Source organism: Mobula hypostoma, chromosome 17 (assembly GCF_963921235.1).
Source record: "Mobula hypostoma chromosome 17, sMobHyp1.1, whole genome shotgun sequence".
NCBI lineage: Eukaryota > Metazoa > Chordata > Chondrichthyes > Myliobatiformes > Myliobatidae > Mobula > Mobula hypostoma.
Genome location: NC_086113.1, coordinates 41,954,326 through 41,972,011, shown reverse-complemented (window position 1 = coordinate 41,972,011; position 17,686 = coordinate 41,954,326). Strand labels below are relative to the sequence as shown.

Here is a 17,686-nt window from a genome sequence, read left to right as displayed (position 1 = left end):
CTCGCTGCTGTCGGAGGAAAGTGCAGGAGTCTTGGATTCCACATTGCAAGGATTGGTCAGCGAGGCTCATGGCCGTAGACTTGATTTTGAGGACCTTGAGATTCGTGTTGCATGTGAACTTCTGGTTTCTGGTTGCTCTTTTTATTGTTGCTGTTTTTAAGTGGTCCGATCAGGGCAATCGGTGAGGACTGGGGCACTTTGGTGAAGACTGACCCTGCAGCTTGCAGTCAGCTAATGGAGCTGAACTGAACTGAACTGAATACTCCTGAAAACACACACACAGAAAGCTGGAGGAACTCAGCAGGACAGGCAGCACCTATGGAAAAGAGTACAGTCGACGTTTTGGGCCAAGACCCTCTTTTCCATGGATGCTGCCTGGCCTGCTGAGATCCTCCAGCATTTTGTGTGTGTTGCTTGAATGTCCAGTATTGGCAGATTTTCCCTCGTTTGTGACTGAATACTCCTGGACTCCTGCTTTGATGTTGTTACTCTGTGCGTTGTTTGCTTGCATTTTACCATTTGCGCAATTTGTTCTTATTTTCATCCGTTGGGTGTTTGATGTTTTTCTAGGAATGAGTTTCATAGTGTTTCTTTGTTTCATGGCTGCCTGTGGGAGGATGAATCGCAGAGTCATGTTCTGTAGACATAATTTGATAATAAATGTATTTAGACCTTTGAACCTGACGCCTGCAGAAATCCAATAAAGAAATTATACTGGAGGAAAGGTAACTCCTGTGGGAATGACATTTGTAACCATGAAATACAATGACCAACAAGCCATATTGGCTTGTATGTGGCAAAAACGTAAAGGCCAGCATTGTGGGGGCATGACTGACTGACACAGCTACAACTTGATTGGAGATCCAACCACCAAGGAAACAGTGACATCAGACACATTGTAATCCACATTGTCCGGTGAACGTTGCCTGTGACGCCTCACCTTATGGTATATGTGTAGTCATGTCTCATGCTATGAGTGATGGAAGTGAACGCCTCATAGCCTTCGCATCACAAGACCTGTTGAAGGGTGTTGGCCCAAAATGTCGACCGTACTCTTTTCCATGGATGCCGCCTGGCTTGCTGAGTTCCTCCAGCATTTTCTGCGTGTTGCTTGGATTTCCAGCCTTTGCAGATTTTCTCTTGTTTGTTGCATTTTCTGCAAGTTTCACCTTTAAACCTGCATTAATCTGATGTATGTGAGACCCTGCCACAATGGTAATACAATTTGTTCAGCCAAGATGGTTTCTGTTTAGACATTGCAATTTCATTCATGCTCACTTGCATTGCTGACTGCAACTCAATTGTATCTCTGGATGCAGTTTCCATTGACACAACGATTTCAGCTTCTCTTTTACATGTGAGCTGTGTTTGAGTGCTTTTTTGTAAGATTCCAACCCATCACTGAATTGAGAATGCTAGGACAACATCTTCAATTCAGCCACATAAGCTGAAATGGACTCCCCTTCCTTTTGATTCCGCTTATGAAACCTAAAGTGTTCTGCAATCAACAACGGTTTTGGTTCTAAATGTTTCTGCATTATATTCATGATATCAGCATAGCTCAGTTCGGCTGGTTTGGTTGGAGATGTAAATCTTTAAGCAAACTGTATGCTTTTCTACTTGTTGCACTCAGCAACCCCGGCATTTGTGTTCTCATTGGATATTTCATTTCCTTCAAAACACTGCTCAATTTGTTCAGTATACATCATCTAGTTATCTATTGTGCTATGCTGCTAAAAAAGGTGGTAAAACCAGTGGTATTAGCAAGTAGCAGTACTGTGCTTTCAGGCAGTGTACAAACACTCCATTATCAAGGATGTCCACCACCCAGGACATGCTCTTTTCTCGCTGCTGCCATCAAGAAGAAGGTACAGGAATCTCACATCACCAGGTTCAGAAACAGTTATTACCCCTCAAACATCAGATTCTTGAACCAGAGGGGATAACTTCATTCAACTCAACTCAAGTAACCTGAGTCTGTTAATATAAAATTCGATCCTGTGAAGAACACTAATGAAAAAACTACCACAGTCTAAAATTCTGGACCATATTTACCGAGCTCTGTAAAATGAGAAATATTGACATCTGCTGGCTAAGTATAGTATTGAATGTGGCATAATTCTGCTAATTTTATTCTTGGGCACTAATCTATTTAGTCTTTGACTTGGGTTGGCCTCTATGTTAAAAGTCAAGAGTGAGTCCAAGGAAGAGTTTTTGATACTTTTATTAGCTCTTTTTTTCTATCTAGAAAAACTGTATGGAGTTTGTACGGTCTCCCCGTGACTGTGTGGGCACCCCTCCCCCACATTCCACAGATATACGGGTTAGTAGGTGAATTAGCCACAATGGTGTAATTGGGTGGCAGAGGCTGATTGGACATTAGCGCCCATTATTGTGCTGTATCTCTAAAATAAAAATGGAATTTTAAAAATTGAAACGCTATCCAAAAATTGATCATAAATAACACTGTGAAATAATGCTAACACAGTGCCAGAATTCAAATTTATTATATAAGAATTTTGAGAAATAGAGCGGATTTAGACACCTGTTTTGATTTTTACCAACTGTATTTTCAGATCTGGATAATATCAGAAAAGTTAGTACAGACAACTTAAAATTAAAAGATATCATAACTGGTGCAGTCAGGTGTCATATTTATTGTGATATGTTGTTCGTCCATCGTCATTGTCAATGAAGACCTCGACATCATTATGATGATGATGGTGTCGAGACTAGCGCATGATTTGGATTTAAGTGAGGGAGAGTTGTGCAGCGTCAGCCTCACTCTCTCTTCCCAATTCCCATCTGGATCCAGTGGCAAGAGATGAGTCGAGACGACTGGAGATGGGACTAGGCGCAGTGGATGACCAGGACATCTTCTGTGTCTAGTCCTGCTCTACACGTTCCATGACGCTTGCAGAGACCGCCTTTTTGACCGTTGGACCTTCCATTGGTCTCATCTGCTCAATGCGTCGGAGTCTGTCTTCACATGCTGGGATAGACAACTCCCTATCTCACCGAGGGTTTGAGACCCGTCGGCTACCCTCACCTGGTTTAGCCGGCTTGTCGAAGTTGTTGCCTGGGGTGTGGCCACTGTCGCATGCAAACAACTACGAGGATCCACAGGTGAGAGCTGAGTGCCAGGTGGGGACCAAAGGTGGGATAATCGCCTCGAAAAGGACATGACATGTTCCCCCACCAGAGGTACTATCCCTCCCTGACACCCCATACACTCCAATTATTATTGTGATATACACTGGGGCACGAAGTTCCTTATTTGTGTCATCAGTGTACATGGTAGTAATAAATACAATCAAGAAGTACAGCAATGAGCACCAGAACCATGGTATGGTAGGCAGACTGAGATAGTGGAAATGGAAATGCTAAAGGGACGGTAACAGAAGAAATAGAGAATGTGGCAGCACCACTGGGAAGGGGATGTGAACAAATTGATTGGTTCAGAAATCTGATAAGAAATGCTTTGAAGTTCAAAAATTCAAAGTTCTAAATTGAAGGGTTCTTCTCATGCAGAAAACCACTGCCTGGAAGGAACGGACCAGGAGACCTCACTGTCTGAGAACAAAATGGCCACATATTGCCTTGCTGGTGTGAGATCCAACTAGGATCCTGCTTTTCAGGGTGTCGGCTATATATTAAAAGGCTTGCCTGATAGTTAATTTGCACCGAAAGACTAATGTCCCACCTGCGCACACATTATAAGTTTCCGAATTGCCAAAAAAACATGGTTTTGCTGAACAGTGAGTATGAGGTGTAATTGATATTTATAGATATCTACTAATTAAAATTAAGACCTGTTGAGCCTATTCAGGTTTCACCAAGTGAAAACAAAAAGAAAGTTAATGTTAAAATCTTTAATTATTTCCAGCACACATTTAGACAAGCTAGTCTCACTTAAAATATCCTGTTGTTAAAACTTAGTGTGATCATTAGTGGACTTCTATTGACCAAATTTCACATATCTGTTGAAAAATGGGATCGTGATCGTTGCATCCCTGTTCTGAAGGTAGGAGATGATCAGTGGATTTATAAGATCGCATAATAAGATTCCCACCACTGTCTGTAAGGAGTTTGTACGTTCTCTCTTTATCACGTGGGGTTTCCTCCAGGTGCTCTGGTTTCCACCCACAGTCCAAAGACGTAATAGTTGGTAGGTTAATTGGTCATTGTAAATTGTCCCGTGATTAGCCCAGGGGTTGCTGGATGGCACTGCTCAAAGGACCACAAGGGCCTGTTCCATGCTGTTTCTCAATAAATAAAATAAATAAATATACAAACCTTCTCTTTAGGTAGTCACTCTGGATTATTGAAGAGTTGCTTCCAGTCTGATTTTGTGAGTTCTGAGGTGGCTGCTTAATCAGTGTGGGAACTGAAGATACTAAAACAGATAGGACAGATGATGGTTGACAGCACAGAAGGGTGAGGAGGGCACACTTCTATCACTTATGGAGGGCTTTTGTGTGCTCCTAATGCATGGAGGTTCTCAATATCATCCTGAATCATCCATCTCCATGTTAAACAGTCATGAGAGTTTGCTAGTAGTCACGTGGATGTTGCACTTCTTCAACAAAACCTGCCTGCTAATCTCCTACAATAGATATCAGAGAAAGAGTGGAAATGAGTCATTCACAATCTGGAGGAGCTGCCTAAGAGAAAGAAGATGATTCAACAATGTAATCCTATGAATCAAATGAACTGCTCCTAACTTCAGGACAGGGATGCTATGATCATGATCCCACTCATCAGTAGAACAATTTGTTTATAACGGTATATATATATATGTTTTTATAAATATATAAAAAAACTTCTTGAATAATTTGTGAAGCATTTATATATAATAATTTCTGTACACAAATACAAGAGGCAGACAAGTGGGTCACGGTTAGGAGGGGGAAGGGGAAGAGTCAGGTAATAGGGAGTACCCCAGTGGCTGTGCCCCTTGACAATAAGTACTCCTGTTTGAGTACTGTTGGGGGGGACAGCTTACCTGGGGGAAGCGACAGTGGCCGTGCCACAGAGTCCGGCCCTGTAGCTCAGAAGGGTAGGGAAGGGAAGAGGAGGGCAGTAGTAATAGGGGACTCAATAGTAAGGGGGTCAGATAGATGATTCTGTGGACGCAGTCCAGAGACTCGGATGGTAGTTTGCCTCCCTGGTGCCAGGGTCTGGGATATTTCTGATTGCGTACAAGATATCCTGAAGTGGGAGGGTGAGGAGCCAGAGGTCGTGGTACATATAGGTACCAATGACATAGGTAGGAAAAGGGAAGAGGTCCTGAAAGGAGAATATAGGGAGTTAGGAAGGGAGTTGAGAAAAAGGACCGCAAAGGTAGTAATCTCGGGATTACTGCCTGTGCTACGCGACAGTGAGAGTAGGAATGCAATGAGGTGGAGGATAAATGCGTGGCTGAGGGATTGGAGCAGGGGGCAGGGATTCAAGTTTTTGGATCATTGGGACCTCTTTAGGCGCAGGCGTGACCTGTACAAAAAGGACGGGTTACGCTTGAATCCTAGGGGGACCAATATCCTGGCAGGGAGATTTGCGAGGGCTACTGAGATGACTTTAAACTAGAATGGTTGGGGGTGGGAATCAAATTAAAGAGACTAGGAGAGAGGAGGTTAGTTCACAACAGGGGGATGGGAACAAGTGCAGAGAGACAGAGGGGTGTAAAATGAGGGTAGAAGCAAAAAGTAGTAAGGTGAAAAGTAAAAGTGGCAGGCCGGCAAATCCAGGGCAAAAATCAAAAAAAGCCACTTTTCAACACAATTGTATAAGGGCTAAGAGTGTTGTAAAAGCAAGCCTGAAGGCTTTGTGTGTCAGTGCAAGGAGCATTTGTAACAAAGTGGATGAATTAAAAGTGCAGATTGTTATTAATGAATATGATATAGTTGGGATCACAGAGACATGGCTCCAGGGTGACCAAGGATGGGAGCTCAACATTCAGGGATATTCAATATTCAGCAGGGATAGACATGAAGGAAAAGGAGGTGGGGTAGCATTGCTGGTTAGAGAGGAGATTAACACAATAGAAAGGAAGGACATTAGCCGGGAGGATGTGGAATCAATATGGGTAGAGCTGCATAATACTAAGGGGCAGAAAACGCTGGTGGGAGTTGTGTACAGGCCACCTAACAGTAGTAGTGAGGTTGGGGATGGCATTAAACAGGAAATTAGAAATGCATGCAATAAAGGAACAGCAGTTACAATGGGTGACTTCAATCTACATATAGATTGGGTGAACCAAATTGGTAAGGGTGCTGAGGAAGAAGATTTCTTGGAATGTATGCGGGATGGTTCTTTGAACCAACATGTCGAGGAACCAACTAGAGAGCAGGCCATTCTAAACTGGGTATTGAGCAATGAGGAAGGGTTAATTAGCAATCTTGTCATGAGAGGCCCCTTGGGTAAGAGTGACCATAATATGGTGGAATTCTTCATTAAGATGGAGAGGGACATAGTTAATTCAGAAACAAAAGTTCTGAACTTAAAGAAGGGTAACATTGAAGGTATGAGACGTGAATTAGCTTAGACTAGCAAATGACACGTAAAGGGTTGACGGTGGATATGCAATGGCAAACATTTAAAGATCGCATGGATGATCTACAACAATTGTTCATCCCAGTTTGGCAAAAGAATAAATCAAGGAAGGTAGTGCACCCGTGGCTGACAAAGGAAATTAGGAATAGTATCAATTCCAAAGAAGAAGCATACAAATTAGCCGGAAAAAGCGGCACACCTGAGGACTGGGAGAAGTTCAGAGTCCAGCAGTGGAGGACAAAGGACTTAATTAGGAAAGGGAAAAAAGATTATGAGAGAAAACTGGCAGGGAACATAAAAACTGACTGTAAGAGCTTTTATAGATATGTGAAAAGGAAAAGATTGGTTAAGACAAATGTAGGTCCCCTACAGACAGAAACAGGTGAATTGATTATGGGGAACAAGGACATGGCAGACCAATTGAATAATTACTTTGGTTCTGTCTTCACTAAGGAGGACATAAATAATCTTCCGGAAATAGTAGGGGACAGAGGGTCCAGTGAGATGGAGGAACTGAGGGAAATACATTTTAGTAGGGAAGTGGTGTTAGGTAAATTGAAGGGATTAAAGGCAGATAAATGCCCAGGGCCAGATGGTCTGCATCCCAGAGTGCTTAAGGAAGTAGCCCAAGAAATAGTGGATGCATTAGTGATAATTTTTCAAAACTCTTTAGATTCTGGACTAGTTCCTGAGGATTGGAGGGTGGCTAATGTAACCCCGCTTTTTAAAAAAGGAGGGAGAGAGAAACCGGGGAATTATAGACCAGTTAGCCTAACATCGGTGGTGGGGAAAATGCTGGAGTCAGTTATCAAATATGTGATAACAGCACATTTGGAAAGCGGTGAAATCATCGGACAAAGTCAGCATGGATTTGTGAAAGGAAAATTATGTCTGACGAATCTCATAGAATTTCTTGAGGATGTAACTAGTAGAGAGGATACGGGATAACCAGTGAATGTGGTATATTTGGATCTTCAAAAGGCTTTTGACAAGGTCCCACACAGGAGATTAGTGTGCAAACTTAAAGCACACGGTATTGAGGGTAAGGTATTGATGTGGATAGAGAATTGGTTGGCAGACAGGAAGCAAAGAGTGGGAATAAATGGGACCTTTTCAGAATGGCAGGCCCTGACTAGTGGGGTACCGCAAGGCTCAGTGCTGGGACCCCAGTTGTTTACAATATATATTAGTGACTTAGACAAGGGAATGAAATGCAGCATCTCCAAGTTTGCGGATGACACGAAGCTGGGCAGCAGTGCTAGCTGTGAGGAGGATGCTAAGAGGATGCAGGTGACTTGGATAGGTTAGGTGAGTGGGAAAATTCATGGCAGATGCAATTTAATGTGGATAAATGTGAGGTTATCCACTTTGGTGGCAAAAACAGGAAAGTAGTTTATTATCTGAATGGTGGTCAATTAGGAAAAGGGGAGGTACAACGAGACCTGGGTATCATTATACACCAGTCATTGAAAGTGGACATGCAGGTACAGCAGGCGGTGAAAAAGGCGAATGGTATGCTGGCATTCATAGCAAGAGGATTTGACTACAGGAGCAGGGAGGTACTACCACAGTTGTACAAGGCCTTGGTGAGACCACACCTGGAGTATTGTGTGCAGTTTTGGTCCCCTAATCTGAGGAAAGACATTCTTTCCATAGAGGGAGTACAAAGAAGGTTCACCAGATTGTTTCCTGGGATGGCAGGACTTTCATATGACAAAAGACTGGATTGACTAGGCTTATACTCATTGGGATTTAGAAGATTGAGGGGGGATCTTATTGAAACGTATAAAATCCTAAAGGGATTGGACAGGCTAGATGCAGGGAGATTGTTCCCGATGTTGGGGAAGTCCAGAACGAGGGATCACAGTTTGAGGATAAAGGGGAAGCCTTTTAGGACCGAGATTAGGAAAAACTTCTTCACACAGAGAGTGGTGAATCTGTGGAATTCTCTGCCACAGGAAACAGTTGAGGCCAGTTCATTGGCTATATTTAAGAGGGAGTTAGATATGGCCCTTGTGGCTAAAGGGATCGGGGGTATGGAGGGAAGGCAGGTACAGGGTTCTGAGTTGGATGATCAGCCATGATCATACTGAATGGTGGTGCAGGCTCGGATGGCCAAATGGCCTACTCCTGCACCTATTTTCTATGTTTCTATGAAATTCAGCAGATGCTGGAAATCTAAAGCAGCACACACAAAATGCTGGAGTAACTCAGCAGGTCAGGCAGCATCTGTGGAAGTGAATAAACAGTTGATGTTTCGGGCTGAAGACCCTTCATCAAGAATTGTGTGTTTCTCTGGATTTCCAGCATTTGCAAAATCTCTTGTGTGTATAATTTTTGTACAAGTTGAGATTAATCAAAAATAAATCAAAACAGGAACGTGACAGATCTGAACGGCTAGCTGTTCAGCATGATACCCAACATTTCCAGCATCTGCAGAATCTCTTGCGTTTATGGTGTCCAACTGATGCTTTACAATTTCAGATCACCTCCACACACAGGCAATCTACCCTTTGTTTCCTCTCAGTTAATGGAGGTGTAAAAATCATTTTGCTGGATTGACTGTTGATAAATCTATGTGCGTGCTTGCACATAAAACATGAGCTCATTCCGAAACCTCTTCACATTGAGCCTGTTTGTTTTGGTGGGCAGCCTGCAGTTATCTTAAAAATCAGCAGAATGCAGAGCAGATTTGCATCAAGATTTTTGATTGCATTTAAAGCAGAAATTCTACAAAAGCTTTTTGTTGAACTGCTAACATCCAAACCACAGGGACTTGCACATTAATTGTACTTATCCAGGCCTGCCATATTGTGTCAGTTGTGGCCCTGTCTGCTCCGTAAAGGAGAAGTTTAAGTCCTGCTATGGAGGTTTGAGCACAAAATCTCATCTGAACCTCCTCTATCCACTGAACACCTCAAAGCAAATAGTCAGGAAGTCTTACAGCAATTAGAAACCAGCCCTTTGACCGAATGTCCATGCTAGTTCCATTTATCCTTCTAAATCTTTCCTATCCTTGTACCTGCCCCTACCTCAAGCACTGCTCTGGCTGCTCATTCCATAAACTTCAACCTCTTCAACCTTTAATAGGGACTCCTTAGGTCCCTATTAAACCTTAACCCACTCACCTTAAACCTATGTACTCTTGTTCTTGATTCCCCAATCATGGGGAAAAAGACTGTGCACATTTACTCTATCTATGCCCCTCTTAATTTTATATACTTAAAGTACAAGTTTAATTGTCATCCAACCATACACATGAATGCAGCCAAGCAAAATAGCATTCCTCTGGGTGGAGTCAATGTGCAACACCCAGAACCAACAGTCCCGCACAACACATGTAATTACGAGAGCAGAAAAGCTTACACTTACAAAAAAAATGAGTAGCTCTGAGTGTCCTGACCTGTAGATTGATGGTGCTTGCATTTTAAGGTCATTCCTCGTTCTCCGCTGCTCCAATTCAAGGAGTCTCAAGCTTCTCAGTCTCTCTCCATAACCTAGTCCCTCGAGTCCTGGCAACATCCTTCGTTCATCTCCTCTGCAGTCTTCCCTTCCCAGCTCGATGGCATCTTTAGCAGTGTGGCAAAAACTGAACACAATTTTAAATGTGGCCTCAACGCTACCTTGTACAATTACAATGTAACATCCCAACTACAGTACTCAGTACCCTAACTGATGAAAGCCCCACCCTTATTTGTCTTCCCAAATGCAACACCATGCACTTCTCTGAATTAAACTCCGTTTGCCATTCCTTGGTCCACTTACCCAGCTCATCAAGATCCCTCTGTAAATCCTGATAGTCATCTTCACTGTCCATAACGCCACCCATTTCAATATCATCTGCAAACTTATTTGCTAATTGTCATATTGGGGTTGAGAGGAATAATATATCAGCCATTCTGGAATGGCAGAGCAGACTTGATGGGCTGAATGGCCTAATTCTGTTCCTTTATCTTATGATCTTATTTGGATTGCCTACCGTAAAACCTGGTTAATAAAAGTCAAAGCAGCTATCTCTCAGAAGTATGTTACTAGTGAGTCTGACTTGTCTAAATGTGTGCTGAAAAGTGAAAGATTCCAAGTAACTTGCTTTTTGTTTTGACAGTTATGTCTTAATATGTTTGACAAGTTTTGATTTTTAATCTATAGAAGCATTGGGCACACGAGCTTCATGGCCAGCTCAAAGTTTGTGGGTGTTGACCATGCAAAGGACATGCACCTTGATTCACTTCTCCTCCTAGTGAATTTGGAGGATTTTGTGGAGACAATATTTGGGAGACACCAGTGTCTTGAGGTCCCTGCTGAAGGTAATCTAGGTCTCAGAAGCATTTAGGAGGGTAAGAGGTAGGAATCACCATAAACCAGGTCAAAGGTTCAGATTCACATTTAGAGAGCAATCACAAAGTACAAGGCTAAAAGCCAAGTTCGCTGGAGCAGTTCCATTAGTTCCTGCTGTTGCAGTGGCTATAGTTTTGTTAGTTTACAACAGCCAAATATTTCTTATTCAAAAAGTAAGGTCAACCAAGACTTGGACAAGCAAAGAAAGTAATATTGGCGGGAATCTGAACCAATGTGGAAAGGAGTATTTCATCTATAGAAAGAGGTACAGTCGACGTTTCAGGTTGAGACCCTTTGTCAGGACTAACGTAAGAAAGAGATAGTAAGAGATTTGTAAGTGGGAGGGGGAAGGGGAGACCTGAAATTATAGGAGAAGACAGGAGGGGGGGGGATGAAGCCAAGAGCTGGGAAGTTGATTGGCAAAAGGGATACAAGGCTGGAGCAGGGGGAGTATCATGAGCACCAAGCACATCTTTCCCTCCCCCCCCCCACTTTCTGCTTTCCACAGGGATTGCTCCCTCAACGACTCCCTTGTCCATTTGTTCCCCCCCATCCCTTCCCACCAAGCTCCCTCCTGGCACCTATCCTTGTAAGTGGAACAATTGCAACACCTGCCCCTACACTTCCTCCCTCACCACCATTCAGGGCCCCAGACAGTCCTTCCAGGTGAGGCGACACTTCACCTGTGAGTCTGCTGGTGTGATATACTGTTGCCAGTGCTCTTGGTGTGGCCTTCTATATATTGGTGAGACCTGACGCAGATTGGGAGACCGCTTTGCTGAACACCTACGCTCTGTCCGCCAGAGGAAGCAGGATCTCCCAGTGGCCACATATTTTAATTTCACGTCCCAATCCCATTCCAATATGTCAATCCATGGTCTCCTCTACTGTCGAGATGAAGCTATACTCAGGTTGGAGGAACACCTTATATTCCGTCTGGGTAGCCTCCAACCTGATGGCATGAACATTGACTTCTCAAACTTCCGCTAATGCCCCACCTCCCCCTCGTACCCCATCCATTATTTATTTATTTATATACACACGTTCTTTCTCTCTCTCCTTTTTCTCCCTCTGGCCCTATCACTATACCCCTTGCCCATCCTCTGGGTTTTTCCCTCCTTCCCCTTTTCTTTCTCTCTGGGCCTCCTGTCCCATGATCCTCTCATATCCCTTTTGCCAACCAACTGTCCAGCTCTTGGCTCCATCTCTCCCCCTCCTGTCTTCTCCTATCATTTTGGATCTCCCTCTCCCCCTCCCACTTTCAAATCTCTTACTATCTCTTTTTCCCATTAGTCCTGACAAAGGGTCTCGACCAAAAACGTTGACAGTACTTCTTCCTATAGATGCTGCCTGGCCTGCTGTGTTCCACTAGCATTTTGTGTGTGTTGCTTGCATTTCCAGCATCTGCAGGTTTTCTCATGTTTGCGTTTAGGAGTATTTCATAGTTTGGAATTTCATTCAGACAACAGAGAACTGGTTTGTAAGGGATCTATGCCACGTTGTTAGGACAGTAAATAGACTTTCAAGTGTGGTTTGATTTACCAACTTCAGTCAAATGCCATGGATGGAAAGTTCTGCTGCATAAAAACTGAGGTTTATAGACTTCAGGGATGATTAGAGTACATGGTAGATAGTTTACAGCAGCTCATTATTGTAGTAAGTTAAGAAATCAGATTAACCTCGACAGGAAAGGACAAGTTGAGATAACCCAGCTTAGATTCAGAAAATAATTTCAATGCCAACATTGCAAAATATCACCTTGAGACATTATTGGAGAAGTATGGGAATACCGTTGGGGACAGCTGCACTGGCACAAAAAGGGACAATGTATACATTTGCATCAGAGCAGATACAAAGCCAGTCTATTGCAGGTCCATTCTTTATGCTCTGCAGTAATGCCTTGAATTCTGGTACAAGAAACATTTTCAACAAAGATACTCCTGTCGTCTTGTTACTGCAGTAGGTGCGTATAATGAAAGTTCAACACCTTACGTAATCCAGCAATGGATGTCATGATAACTGTTTATCCTTGAAAATGCTGGTGATAGTAATGCTGGTGATAGTAAAATTAAAGCTGGTGATAGTAATGGTGTTCATTGCTGTTGGATTATCCTCGACCAACCTGAAGTTTGAAAAGGTGTCAGTTCATAAGTTCTCCCAGTAACTATAGGCTTTCAGTACTGCCATTGTGGTGTAGTACACAGTCAATGCTTTAGGCGTAATTGTTTTTCTGCGTTGAGTTAACTGATCTCAGAAGTGCTTCAATTTATTCCAAAACTATCAAGCTACAATGTTGCAAATGTCAGCTGAAGTTCATGTTTCTGATCAATATATTGTAATAAATGGTTGTGCTTTTGTATTGCATTGAAATTGAAATTGGTTGTCATTTGATGTTTCTCCTCCCCCATCATCACCCCAAACTTAACACCATCCTAGATGCTGACGAATGTGGAGAATGTCCGGTTCTGCTCAAACCTAGCTTCAGTATTATGACTGGAGCTCAACATTACCACAGCCTCACTTAATGTCTAAACCCGTCTATCATATTGTTCCTGCTTCAGAATATGTGGGAGAGCTGACCTTGACCTTGACTCTTTAAAACATACCATCATTCTAAATAAACTGATTCCTAAGCTCCGGAATCTGGGCCTTAGCACTCAGATCTGCAGCTGGATCTTCAACTTCCTCACAGACAGGACCCAGGCTGTAAAAATAGGGGACAAGCTCTCCTCTACAATCACTCTGAGCACCGGTGCCCCACAAGGCTGTGTACTCAGCCCCCTGCTGTACTCACTGTACAGCCATGATTGTGTAGCCAAGTTTCCATCAAACTCAATATGTAAGTTTGCTGATGACACAACAATTGTAGGCCGTATCTCGGGTAATGATGAGTTTGAGTACAGAGAGGAAATAAAGAACCCGGTGGCATAGTGCGAAAACAATAACCTATCCCTCAACATCAGCAAGATGAAGGAATTAGTTGTTGACTTTAGAAGGAGTAGTGGACTGCACGACCCAATTTACATCAGTGGTGTGCAAGTGGAACAGGTTAAAAGCTTTAAGTTCCTCAGGGTCAATATCACAAATGACTTGACTGGGTCCAACCAAGCAGAGTCCACTGCCAAGAAGGCCCACCAGCGCCTTTACTTCCTGAGGAAACTAAAGAAATTTGACCTGTCCCCTAAAACCCTCACTAATTTTTATAGATGCATGGTAGAAAGCATTCTTCTAGGGTGCATCACAACCTGGCATGGAAGTTGTCCTGTCCAAGACCGAAAGAAGCTGCAGAAGGTCGTGAACACGGCAAAGCACATCACACAAACCAATCTTCCATCCTTGGACTCACGTTACACCGCACACTGTCGGAGCAATGCTGCCAGGATAATCAAGGACACGACCCACCCAGCCAACACACTTTTTGTCCCTCTTCCCTCCGGGAGAAGGTTCAGGAGCTTGAAGACTTGTATGGCCAGATTTGGGAACAGCTTCTTTTCAACTGTGATAAGACTGCTGAACAGATCCTGACCCAGATCTGGGCCATACCCTCCAAATATCCGGACCTGCATCTCGGTTTTTTTGCACTACCTTACTTTCCATTTTTCTATTTTTTATTTATGAATTATAATTTAAATGTTTAATATTTACTATCAATTTGTAATCCAGGGAGCAGGAAGCACAGAATCAAATATTGCTGTGATGATTGTACATTCTAGTATCAATTGTTTGGCGACAATAAAGTATAAAGTATAAAGTAAAGATGAATTTTTCACTACGTGATTTATATATTGGATTGATTTAATAATTGTGAAATAAGAAGTCATTATAATCAATATTTTTCATTCATATGGCAGGGTCTTCCTGGAAATACAGGAGCTCAGGGAATAACTGGAGACATTGGTCGAAAAGGGAATCCTGTAAGTCATATTTTATTACTTACCTAATATAGACAGCACAATACCATTGGAGGTACCAATAGGCTGGTCCTGGATTTATTTCATAATTTACTGGCATAATTTACATATTACTATTTAACTATTTATGGTTCTATTACTATTTATTATCTTTGGTGTAACTGTAACGAAAACCAATTTCCCCCGGGATTAATAAAGTATGACGATAACAATGCCATTGGAGAGCCATATTGGAAATGAAGGTTTTAGCTTTGCTTGGTGGTTGGATGAACATTGACAAGTACCCAAGGAGGATGAAAGGTGGAGCTAAAGGCAGGTTTAAATTTTAAAAGTTTATGCATTTTACCAGCAAATAAATTAATTGTGAACTGCAATCATTAGTAAATTTGAAAACATTACAATCGGGTGTGCATCAGTATTCACTGTGGAAGACATTAGCAGGTATTGAAGGGTGTGAGGGAAGAGAAGTGGGTGCAATTACTATTACAAGGGAGAAGGTGCTCAAAAAGCTGAAAGATCTGGAGTCACCCAGACCAAATGAACTGCACCCCAAGATTCTGAAAGAGGTAGTGGTAGAGTTTGTGGAGACATTAGTAATGATCTTTCAAGAATCTTTGGACTCTGGCATGGTGCCAGAGGACTGGAACCAAGAAAAGGTGCCAAGCTCATAAGACATGGAGCAATTATGAAACAAAATGGAAGAGAATTAGAGGAGAAAATTCTGAAGCTATTGAGAAGCTACCTTGGTCAAGTAACTAAAACAAAGCAACATATTTTATTTATTGTTTTACTTAGCGAGAGTAATAGAATTAGGCTGGGATACTTCAGAGTGATCAAGCATCTTTCAGGAGGCAGAGGGGAGCAACAAATACCACAGATTCAAGCCAAAGGTGTGAAATCTTGTATCCATTCAAAATAATACTAATTATTTCATTTAGAAAGAAGAGTACTGGATGAGATGAATTAAGAAGGAGTGTTGGGAATCAAAACCTGCATGTTATCAAATGCCTGCATTTACAATTAGATATCACATCTGCAATGTCATTGCTGAGAACTGCCAAGATTAATCATAGTTGGACAAAAATGGCTGTCATGATGATAGAAATATTTGATTCTTGCTGGTTACACTTTCCATACGGTTGTTTTCTTTCATTTAAAATAGATTACTGATTTGTAACTCTGTTGTTTTAGGGCCCGTCTACTCAATAATACTTTTTTTTTTAACCTTATAGAGCTTTTATTGTTGGTTATGTGTAAGATTGCCATTGTTTGTAAGTCCGTGAAAGGTTTTTGTAGGGCACATTATTTGAGTTGGTTTTCTTGGTATAGACTTTCTGCATTGAAAAGCTACCTTTTGGAGGGAAAGTAGTTCATGGTGGAATGATCATTCAAATTTATTTGCCATATGTACATACATCAAAATATACAGTAAAATACATAATTTGTGCTAATGACCAACACACCTAAGGCTGTGCTGGGAGCCCTGGACTTGCAAACGCATAGACATTGGGTCTCTGACCTCTGAACAAGATGTCCCTGGGGATTCGACCTTTGGACCTCTACTCTTAGACTCACTGACTTTGGTCTTTGACTTTCGGGCTTCGACCTCCAGACTCACTGACCTCTGGACTTTAAACCTTCAGTTTGGCCCTCAGGACTCGCTGACCACAAAGGTTTGACCTGGAGGGCTCCGACCTAGACTCTAAACACCAACTCCTGCCCCTGACCTTTAAGTCTCCTCATCACTCTCATGAAACCCTAAACTGACCCCTAAATTCACTGCACTGTCCCCAAAAACCATACCTACAAACCTAAGACTCAACTAAGTCTGAGCCTTGATCTTGGTGGACATCGCAGTTTGGCGCCATCTTAACTGGGAGCTCTCTTTCATTGAAACCATGTTGTGGGAGTAATTGTAACATGTTTCCCTTTTGTTCCTTGTAATATGCATGTATTAATACTCTTTAATATTGATGAATTCATACTTCCATTTATTTAACAGGGTCAATCTGGAAATCCTGGAGAAAAGGGTGTGATAGGACCAGAAGGACCTCGTGGAATGATAGTGAGTTTTCCTTCAATATGCTCATTTTATTAAGGTATTTCCAGGCACTAATATTATAGATAACAAATGGTCAAAAGAGCTATTGAAACAAGTGTGCAGCACTCCAACTTTATTACTGGTCTTCAGTTATTGTACATTCTTTACAAATTCACATAACATGCTGTCTGTACCATGGATCCTATACTAATTATTGGTAATCCATGACTTGAGTTTGAACACAGCACATTTAGTTTCCTATTTTAATACTTCTAGGAGAACACGTTTATAAACAACTGGAGGATTATAATAATAATAACTTATTTATGTGAGGAAGATGTTTCGAGATACAAATATTTTCAGATTGACACTAGACTATAATATTACACTGGTTATACCTTAGTATCCTGATTAAATTGCTTCAGTTAACTTTATGATGGGCAATTGTAGACTTTTAAAATTGGTTTTAGTCTAATAGACCTTATTGGATGTTTCATGAGTGAGCTCTACATATTTATCTATTGGTAAATGAATGAACAACCCAATACAAATTATTATGTAATTTATCTGTACCCTTTCACAATTCATGTAGTAGTCTTTCCCAGCACATCCTCATATGTATCTTAGCATCGTGCTTACAACATTTTCCTATTTACCTAGAAGTTAGTTTCATGTAGGATATAGAAGTGTCCAATTTGTCTGTGCTTAACTAATATCCAATTTCAGAGATTATCAGAAAAATTCTACAGAGTACATGAATTTAGAATGTTAGCTTAACAATCTGTATATTTTTATATGTTATATGGAGTATTTTATTTGGGATGGAATAATTACTCAGGATGAA

General features: G+C 41.8%; 1 protein-coding gene across 2 annotated transcripts in view; it reads left to right on the top strand.

Moving 5' to 3' along the window:
- LOC134357971 (collagen alpha-6(VI) chain-like) overlaps nucleotides 1-17,686 on the top strand; it is a 157,273-nt gene that overhangs the window by 86,720 nt on the left and 52,867 nt on the right. For both annotated transcript variants that reach the window (XM_063069798.1, XM_063069799.1), the window contains exons 24-25: nucleotides 14,742-14,804; nucleotides 16,804-16,866. In XM_063069798.1, coding sequence (XP_062925868.1) covers nucleotides 14,742-14,804; nucleotides 16,804-16,866 — 126 coding nt within the window. The remainder of the gene's footprint in view (nucleotides 1-14,741; nucleotides 14,805-16,803; nucleotides 16,867-17,686) is intronic.